The sequence below is a fragment of the Panthera uncia genome, chromosome X, assembly GCF_023721935.1.
Source record: "Panthera uncia isolate 11264 chromosome X, Puncia_PCG_1.0, whole genome shotgun sequence".
NCBI classification, from domain to species: Eukaryota; Metazoa; Chordata; class Mammalia; order Carnivora; family Felidae; genus Panthera; species Panthera uncia.
Genome location: NC_064817.1, coordinates 110,199,263 through 110,209,490, shown reverse-complemented (window position 1 = coordinate 110,209,490; position 10,228 = coordinate 110,199,263). Strand labels below are relative to the sequence as shown.

Sequence of the window (10,228 nt, the reverse complement as noted above, 5' to 3'; positions counted from 1 at the left end):
TTTTTGAGAGAGAGAGAGAGAGACACTTTTTTAATGTTTATTTTTGAGAGAGAGAAAGAGAGCATGAGCAGCAGAGGGGCAGAGAAAGAGGGAGACACAGAACTCAAAGCAGGCTCCAGGCTCTGAGCTGTCAGCATGCAGCCCAACATGGGTCTTGAACTTGTGAACCATGAGATCATGACCTGAGCCGGAGTCGGAGGCTTAACCGACTGAGCCGCCCAGGTCCCCCTAGCGATTACATTTTCTCATTGACTTACTCTAGTAAAATAGGAATTCTAGTTAGATTTCTCCCCATAAAGAGAGAGAGCAGTAGTCATAGAATGTATACAGTCAAATCTAAAGAGATAGGAAAGTGATTCGTTAGTAAAGGACCCTGACCATTTTCAACCCCCAGTATGTCAACCTTGGAAATACATTTTACTTTAAGTGAGTTTTGTCTTTTCTTTAATCCAGTTGACATACCGGGACACCTTGGTATATATTCCATATTTTCCTTTCATTGCACACTCTTCACCCCAGCTAATAATTCCAGTTAAGAAATTAATGCCTTCCACTTCGGTAACATGGGGTCCCCCGCTATCTCCCTGGCACGAATCTTTACCTCCCTCATGGAAGCCAGCACAGAACATGTTATTATAGATGGTGAACTTGGTGGACCTAAGGCATGTGGCTCGGTCAACAAGGGGGACTTTAAGGTACTGAAGAATGGTGGCCTGTCGCCCTTTGTTGAAGACTTTCCCCCAGCCACTCACGTAGCCATATCCAAATTTGAGGAAGGTGTTCGTGTATTCCCTGTCAGCAACGCAAATAGGTGTTACGTAGCTGTTTAGCGTTAAGGGCTCGTCCAGTTCCAGAAGGGCAATGTCATGGCTGTACTTATTAACAGATGCATTGTAGCTGTGGTGAAGAATAGTGCGAATCACGTTTCGCTTTTGCTCTGTATATTCCGTCTCCTCGGTGTTATGTTCACCTACGGAAAAGAAATTTCTCTTCAATCACAAATAGTCTCTCCCGTAAAGAAGCAGATTTTCCAAGATTTTCGGCATCACTGAATTCACTGGTAGCCAAGTGTCAAAGATCCCAATCTTACATCGTTAGGATTTTGGTAACACGTAACGAGGGCCGATGCATACTTTCCAGACCCAGAACCCATTCAGGACCATCGTGGGCTTGTTAGTTGACCCAGGCTGATACAACTCTTACATCGTTCACGGATGATCAGGAATCTGCGTGTCACGAATTATCCTAGACCCTCCTACTTTCAAGTATTTTGACCCCCTGTTTGAGCACAGATAATATATTCATTTGCTCATTCGTTCAGATGTTAGCTGAAGGCTCGCTACATACAGGCTCCAAGATGAGTGATATGATGTGACTTTTGGGGAGGCTCAGTGAGCTGGAGAAATGCACACCTCAATAAATAATTCTACCCCTGTGAGGCGGGCGCTAACATAGGCACACCCAAGGAACAGTGGGGGGCTTGGTGGATGCAACAAGTTGGGTTCTGGAAATGTGTCTCCTCTAGCACTAGCCCAACTTATTTAGGAAAGCTCTTCTTAGACCTTAGGAAAGTACGATGCCGCATACAGTGATACCACAGATTGCTATCCTGTTTTGTTCATTTACCTGCAACAACAGTAATTTTAACATCCGGATTAATACAGTGGGCTGCGGTTACCACCCATTTTTCATTGATGATGGAACCTCCACAGAATGCATCAATTTTCCCTTTCAAAAGGACCTGTGGAAACAAAATTGTGAAACTCACTACATCATGTGCTTGATCTAGAACAAAATAAATTCAGGTGCTGTTTATAGGAGTGGGCAAAACGTTGGATTCTAGGTGCTGGCAGAACTGGAGCGTTTCTGGAAAGTGTCAGCTTTGCAGATGAGTGTTTCCAGAGCACGATCAAAAAAGCCATTTCTGCAACGGTCTCAAAGAGAATGTGCAATGAGAGCCAGGGGGAGCTCTAGACGAGGCAAATATGAGGGAACAGCTTCAGTGATTTGTGGCCCTTGGATGCCTTTTCCAGGTGAGTCAGATGCTCTGATGGCACACACATCGTTTCATGGGGATATGGCAGGTAAATTCAGAGATGCGCTGACTTGACTCCTCCAGATCCATTGTTGTTATTGGGTCTTCTGTCCCTGCGTGAGGAACTCTTGCTAGAGGGTGGTTTGCAAGAGAAAAACTACTGATATTTCCATGAGGTCCTTTTTTTTTTTTTTAATGTTTATTTTTGAGAGAGAGAGACAGAACAGAGTGTGAGCAGGGGAGGGGCAGAGAGGGAGGAGACACAGAATCCGAAGCAGGCTCCAGGCTGCGAGCTGTCTGCACAGAGCCCAACGTGGGGCTCCAACGTACCAACCGCGAGATCATGACCTGAGATGAAGTTGGACGCTTAACCGACTGAGCCACCCGGGCGCCCCTCTGTGAGGTCTCTTTAAGTATGAATTGAGACCACTGGGCTCCATAAGGGCAGTGCTTACAGCCATCCAGGCAGTGAGACACAGCAGGACACATGCACTCCTTCCCTTGTCCCCCTAGCCATATTCCACACCCCTTGGCTAGATATGCAAGCTGCCTCTGTCCTGAAAAGGTCTACTTAGCTGTGCTTGGGCAAAGTGGACAGAGGTGTTTGGGTGCCTGGTTTGAGCCTGGGCGTTATTAGACAAGAGGCCGATCCATTCTTTCATCTGTACGTTTATTGTATAATCAGAGTGGACAATGAATGTTTTTACCACCTCAATATCTAGATCAACTTGAAAAATTTCACTTCCATTGCACCCTGAGCCACCTGCTCAGGAAAAAAAAAAAAAAAAAAAAAAGCTGAGCAGTACAGACACTAGAGGGCGCACTGAACATTTGGAAAACCTTGTGCAAGTTGCTGAGTAACTCCTATGAACTCCTGCCCTTTTTCCTAAAGCACGCCTTGTCCCAGGCATAAATCCGTTTCTAGACTAGAGAAAGAGAGTGGTCAGTCCCCTTAAGTGGGAGTCTGAGAAGGTCCTTGGCGCATGTTCTAGTGAAGATTCTTTTTGTCCCGAATTCAATTTACTGAACACCTACTAAGTCCTAGACACTGAAGCATTGGCCTCCCCCCCCAGAGACCTATGGGGCTGACCCACTGCAAGCCTCTGACCCCTTTTACCATATTTTAGCTTTCTCTCTCATTCTAGCTGTTGCTTTTTAAACATTTATTTTATTTTAAATTTATTCATTTTGAGAGAGAGAAAGAGAGCGCATGGATGAGTGGGGGAGGGGCAGAGAGAGAGGGAATGAGAGAGAATCCCAGGCAGGCTCCACACTGCAGGCCTGGAGCCCAACACAGGGCTCGGCGGGGCTCAACGCAGGACTCAAACTCATGAACCATGAGATGATGACCTGAAGCCGAAATCAAGAGTTGGTGGATCAACTGACTGAGCTCAGTGAGGGGAGACGGACAGAGGGAGAGAGAGAATCTCAAACAGGTTCCACACTCAGCGTGGAGCCTGACGTGGGGCTGGATCCATGACCTGAGCCGAAATCAAGGGTGGGACGCTCAACAGACAGAGCCACCCAGGCAGGCCTAGCTGTTGCTTTTTATTTTGAAAAGTTGTAAAATATAGGAAAACTCACAGAATAATATAATAAACACCAGTGTAGCCACCACTCAGACTTAACCGTCTCCTTAATTTTTTTGAACATTTATCGATCGCTTCCTGTGGACGAATCATTGTGCTAAGTGTTTTACGTCCGTTTAAAACAACACTTTATGGAGTGATATTAACATATCCATTTACAGATGACCTCACTCCCCTAAGGTTACTTAGGTTAGTTAGTGGTGAAGCTGGGATATAAACCCTAGTCTGCCTGGCTTCGTAATCGAAGCTCCTAAGCACACAGTATGTCTCCAAGTGGGGTTAGTGGGCCAGTTGCAGTAGAATCACCTGGGATGTTTGTAAAATGCAGAATTTATTTTATTTTAAAAGTGCTCAGGGGCCCCTGGGTGGCTCAGTCGGTTGAGCGTCCGACTTCGGCTCAGGTCATGATCTCCCGGTTTGTGAGTTCGAGCCCCGCGTTGGGCTCTGTGCTGACAGCTCAGAGCCTGGAGCCTGCTTCGGATTCTGCCTCCCTTTCTCTCTGCCCCTCTCCTGCTCACACTCTCTCACTCTCTCTCTCTCTCTCTCAAAAATAAATAAACATTAAAAACATTTTTTTAAGTGCTCAGTTCACCCTAGAGCTGACTACATAATTTGTGGGGCTCAGTGCAAAATGAAAATGTGGGGCCCCTTGTTCAAAGACCAGGAAAAAACATGCCATTGAAAACACTAACATACAAAACTCTTCTCTTTCTTCTGTGGTCTCTTGAGAGCTATCATGGTGTTTTTAGTTTATTACTTAATGTCACGCTTTCTCAGGTGTGGGGGATATTTGTTGGGAGAGTGCAGATACTAATGGGTGCCCAGGAGCCACACCCTGTGATTTAGCATGCAAGCACGAATGTCCCTGGCCATCAGGTCCCCTCTCCCACCAGCCCCAAGGGAAGATAAGTCAATCTTCCCTTCTCACTGGCCCACTGCAGCGACCAGCAGCGGAGGGGGGATTCCCAAGGGATTACAGCTTCCATGCCAGGATGTGCTCGGTACCTGGAATGGAGGTGGGCGAGAAGCTTGCTCCCACCATTCACCCTCCAAATGTGCTGTGACAAACATCTGGCCCTCAGATGCTCTGTGGCCCTGACCCGTCCCCAAATGGCATAGAATGCGTGCACCCAACCTCAAGCCTCCCTGCGCCTGTGCAAGAGGAGGGTGACAATGGTAGCTGTTGGAGACGAGGACGGAAGTGTGCCAGCGTGCCACGGGTTGAGGGGTGGCAGTGGTCACTGGGCAGGGGGGACAGGGAGTGGGAGGGTCAAGAATCCATCCCCGGGAGGTGGGGAGAGGTTCCAAGTTCTCAGCGCAGGGCTGCTCCACTGTCTCATCAGACTTAAGTTACAAAATACAAAGCATTAAACTCCAAATTCAGGACCTTTCCAAAAGCAAGGCCCCGCGCAAGTACACTGGTCACAAGCTCATGAAGCTGGCCCTGACCCCAAGGGATATTTTATCACTAAGCAAATTTGGGCAACACTGTCCTACACGGATCTGAATGGTCACATCTGAAGACACCTGTCTAGTAACTGGAGTTCTTTTCCTTTTTCTTTCTTTCTTTCTTCTTCTTCTTCTTCTTTTTTTTTCTTTTTTGCCAATCGCTGATTGGTATTAAAAATTTTAGCAAATATCTTTGCCAAGAAAAAGCCCTAAAATATATTTGCATTTAAAGATATTACATTGGTTTTGGAATGTTCACTTGGCTACCTCAGGATCACAGCTATCTAAATATGAGCTATTTGGGGATGAGCTGTCTGCTTGGCCAAGGACAAGTTCTAGTAAGACATCCCTTTGGCAAATGAAGGGGAAAATGGGAGAGCATGTGCTCTGAGCAAAGCATCCAAGTTCTGATCTGTCAAACATTTTCATGTTTGTCCAATCCTACGAGGAGCCTGTTTTCTCTCTTTGTGACACATGCACAGAGGCACGCCCAACACCCCCACCTCCAGCCACAAAATACACATACACAGAATAATAGTCTAAATGTTCTGTCTAAAATAGTTTTGTGGGGCCAGGTGAGATTACATATGTCATCGTCTTATTTCTCTTAATTGACACTTGAGCTAGGAAAACTAGAGGGTTACTTTTTCCAGGTGAAGATATGTCTATAGTCTTAGGACCTTCTTCTGAAACCTTTTCCCCAACCCTCCCCTCTTCCAATAAAAAAAAAAAAAAGAAAGAAAGAAAGAAAGAGAAAGCTCTGATTCATGCATATGGTAACTGCATGCTGTCACGGGCGTGTGTCCTAATCAAATGGAAAGCATTGGGTGCGTGTAGGTAGCTGCACAGGTCAAGAGCTCGGGTACCTTTAAGGAAAGCTTCAGGTTAAGCTGAGGAAAGCCGAGACTGGGGAAAATGCAAAGACGGTTTAAAGATCGTTTAGGCCAAGAGCAGAAGAAAGAAAAGACAGAGTGTTTCTAAGACATTTTGCTGGTTGAAACGGTTGAATATTGGCAATTGCATATGAGACAACCTAATACAAAGGTCACTTGGTGCCCACTGTATTCCATTTTTTTTCAGTTTGGTAGAAAGATTTCCCAATTATTAAATGTCGAATAAATATGGCTCGGGTGCCTGGGTGGCTCAGTCGGTTGGGCGACAGACTCTTGGTTTCGGCTCAGGTCATCATCTCAGTTCATGAGTTGGAGCCCTCCGGGGCTCTGAGCACTGACAGCACAGAGCCTGCTTGGGATTCTCTCTCTCCCTGTCTCTCTCTCTCTTCCCCTCCCCATCTTGCTCTCTCTCTCAAAATAAATAAATGATCTTTAAAAAAGGGAATAAATATGACTACTACAGAGCTGAGGCCCATGATAAAACAGGAAATAGACCAGGTACTTCACATTCAAGGCCCAAAGGGGAAGAGGTGGGAGGAGCTCTTGGGGCAATTTTGCTCGGGCTCAGACTTGGCTGACAGGGTCAAGGGCGTGGGACCCAAACCAAAGTAAAGCTTTAGAAAGCAGAAACGCAGTGTTGCTTTCTCTCAAATCTCTCTTTTAAGCTGTTGATGAAGGTGATCTCGTAGTATTTCCCCTTTTTTCTCTAACGTTCAAAGGTTTTCATGGCTTCCCTCTGCAGCTGTAGGAAATTGGAGTCTTGTTTTAGTTCTCCACTCTAAGGATACAGTGACGCTAGGAAACATCCTTTCTGTTCCCATATAATGCACTTGACCCTCTAGCTTCCTCTCCGAGCTCACGGCCTCGCGTCTCCCACCGCAGCGAGTTTAGAGGTCCCGCACTCAGTCTGCGCCATTGGCCTTGGGTGGGGGCGGGGCTGGCTGCGCCGCCGGAGCCGGAGGGGCTTCTGGGAAGCGCCAGGCGCAGAGGGCACGTTCCGTGCAGCTTCGCCTCTCGCTCGGAAGCTGAAGTGAAAGCCCTCAAATAAAGGTAAGAACCCGACGCGGCCCCCGCATGAGCTACGGGGAAGGTGAAGCTCACCTCTTAGGGTCTCAAGCCTGGATGGGGTGGCAGCGGTCCCCTGTCCTGCTCTAATCCCCCCACCGGGCGAGCCAAGGCCCTCAACGCTCTCCCCGCCGGTTTAGCAGGCCGGGGCCGTCCCCAGCGACGGAACAGCTCTTCCAGTTGACAATTCAACAAACATTTGTTCAACCGACGTTTCCTCCCAGAGCTGCTCAGCCCACGGCACCGACACTGGTTGGAAAGGGCTTTCTTAACCCAGCGTCAGAATCTGCCTGCCTGCCTGGGAGATTCACCCGTAAGCCCTCAAAGAAAAAGCCGTCTTCCCCTTTCCTCTGTGGCCCCTTAGCTCTTGCCGACCGCCAGCTTAAACCTTTTCCTTAGCCAACGAAACCTTTCCAGCTTGTTCCCGCCATTCATTACTCCAGATGAAAGCGACCTCCCTACGTTCTTCTTTGTGCCATGCGTTCACCCAAGTGGTCGTTTGTATCTCCCCCAGCCCCCTTTTCTGAAGCATGGGAATGTTGAATCCTGTCTAGGTGAGATCGCGAAACCGTTTCGTATCTCAGAGCCCTAGATCTGTTGTGGCCACTGAAACCCCAGCTGTTGCTTGCTTTCTCCTGATGCCTCGGCTGCAGCAGGTGTGTTTGCGGTCTTGCGTGCAAGCAAGTCAAGCGTTTCCACCTTGCAGATTAGCCGCGCCGTGGAGCTGGCGCGTCCGCACACGAGAGAGTCCGATTGGTTGCATTTCCTGCTTGGTCTTTGTCTGCAAGTGACTTTTTGGACCCTCAGTTTACCTCCTGGTTTTGAAAACCGGTAGCCTTTTGTAAGAAACTGGGTGGAGGTGGGTGTGGCGAGAGTGCTCTCGGGTGAAAAGGAACCAACGCAGGGGGGTTTTGGGGCCTTCTTCGGCTATGCTGCAGAGTAGCTCAGTTTTTCACCTTTGGAAAAGACTGAAACTTAGTGCTTTGTGCCTCTCCGGTCTGCAGTCCTACTTCATATGGATGACATAGGGAGTGACCATGTGCATGAGTGATCTTGAACTTTCCAGATGAGCTTAGCTAGGCTTGATAGGAAAGAGTCAACAGGTATACTAACTATGTAAGTGTGCAATGAGGAGGGTATGAAAAGATTTGAGATGATGTGTATCCTACCTTGTTCCTCACAGCCATCATCTAATAGTTTGTTCTGCTTAAAAGAAAAAAAAATAGCGAGAGCAACTAAAATTTCTATTAGGAAAGACTTGCATTGATAAAATATTGGCAAGCATCTGGTTTAAGGGGGTGGGTGGAGAATGGAGAGATTATGTGACTAAATTGACACTGTGTTCCCCCCCCCCCCCCAGCTCTTATTTAAACGTGTTTGGCTGTTTCACTTCTGGGTTGACAAGGGGACAATGCTAAGCTCACTCACAATGTGTGCATCCTGAGACATATTTTTTTATCCTTTTTTGAAAATCTTTTTTTTTTTTTTTTTTTTTTAAAAATTGTCACCTTGGGGGGCACCTGGGTGGCTCAGCCGGTTAAGTGTCTAACTTCAGCTCAGGTCATGATGTCACAGGTCGTGGGTTTGAGCCCCGTGTTGGGCTCTTTGCTGATAGCTCAGAGCCTGGAGGCTGCTTTGGATTCTGTGTCTCCCTCTCTCTCTCTCTGCCTCTCCCCCACTCACTCTCTGTCTCTCTCAAAAATAAACAATCATTAAAAAAATTGAAAAAAAAAAAAGAATAGTCATCTTGGCACTAACAAAACACCCCTGGGTTTGTGTATCCTCCAGCCTAGGGACGGCCTTATGTCCCACAACCCCAAGGAAGATCATTATTATAAAGTAGGGTCTTTTGTTCCAACCGCCTATCCCTGGAAGTTGGATACGTATTGAGAAAGAGAATGCACAAGAGCACAAATAGTAACATTAGATAGATTTAGATCCATGGACATGAAATAGAATGAAAGCATGATTAGAGTTGCTGGATCCAATAGGGGCTGTTCAAGGAAAGGCCAATGTAGAAGGTCAGTCTTATGAAGAGTCATGAAGGACGGTAAAGGAGTGGATGAGGGAAGAGATACTGGTAGGAGGCCTAAATTGGGGGTAGCGGGGGCGTAAAGGAACATGCGGTGTATTTTATTGACTGTAAGATCAAGTCCAACAGATATTCTTAAAAGCAAAGCCAAGGTAAAAGAACAGAAAACATAGTCTTGGTCGTGATGGTCCACCACCGTTCAGTACCATCGTCTGCAATGTCTGTCCAATACCTGCCTCCCAGGTATATGTTCAATATATTACACCCATCATATTGGAAAATGCTGAAGAATCCTGAATAGGTACATAGTCTTAGAAAACTCCAGGGGTGTTAAACCTGGGATGATTACATGATCGTGGCTTAAACTGTTAACCGGTTTGATGATTGAAAAGTCTTTGAAGCTACTGGTTCCTGATGGCAAAAGTTCCAACCTCAGCAGAGAAAATATTTTGGAGTGAAGCATCCTTGAGATAGCCACAGAAGCATATGATTGTGGCTACTAGGGAGTTTTTAGACTATTATAAGCCATGTCCGATAGAACTTTCCATAACGATGGAAATGGTCTGTATCTGTGCTGTCCAGTACAGTCCAGCCACGTGTGGCTGTAGTGCACTTGAAATGTGGCAGTTGTGACTGAGATGAATTTTTAATTTTACTTAATGGTGTTTAGAGTTCAATAGCTACATGTGGTTAGTAGTTATGTTATTGGACAGCACAACTTTATGTAAGGGCCAGCCTGGCTCCTTGCTTCTGGGGTGGGGTGGAGGGGGTGGGGGTGGGGCTACTTCTTGTCTCAGATGGAATCACTTAGGCTTTAGCTGTAGGGTCAATTGCAAGTTTTGCTACAAATCTAGCTCTTGGACGTTGCCCCGGAAATGTGCACAGGTGATTCTGTGCTGGCACAGAAAACTGCTAACAAGTTTTCATGTGATTCTGATGCTGGCACACTTTGAGGCTTCGACCAAGCCCCTGTCACATACCCTAGTTCCAGTAACTCAGTTCTTGCCTTACTCCTTCCTACGTCAGTCCTTTTAAAAATGCCTTCGAAATCAGTGTCTCTAGACCTAGAGACTTTCTCTCGCCACTTCTCCCACGAGCGGAAGTAGCACCCTGAACCCCAAGGCGCACGACCTCACTCCCAGACCTTGTTGCATGTCTGGAATGC

General features: G+C 46.9%; 1 protein-coding gene across 1 annotated transcript in view; it reads right to left on the bottom strand.

The window, feature by feature from the left end:
* The window catches only part of F9 (coagulation factor IX), a 31,717-nt gene continuing 21,489 nt past the window's right edge, over positions 1-10,228 (bottom strand). The window contains exons 7-8 of the mRNA XM_049644374.1: positions 1,627-1,741; positions 1-970 (exon numbers count right to left, since the gene is read on the bottom strand). Coding sequence (XP_049500331.1) covers positions 423-970; positions 1,627-1,741 — 663 coding nt within the window. The 3' untranslated portion in view covers positions 1-422. The remainder of the gene's footprint in view (positions 971-1,626; positions 1,742-10,228) is intronic.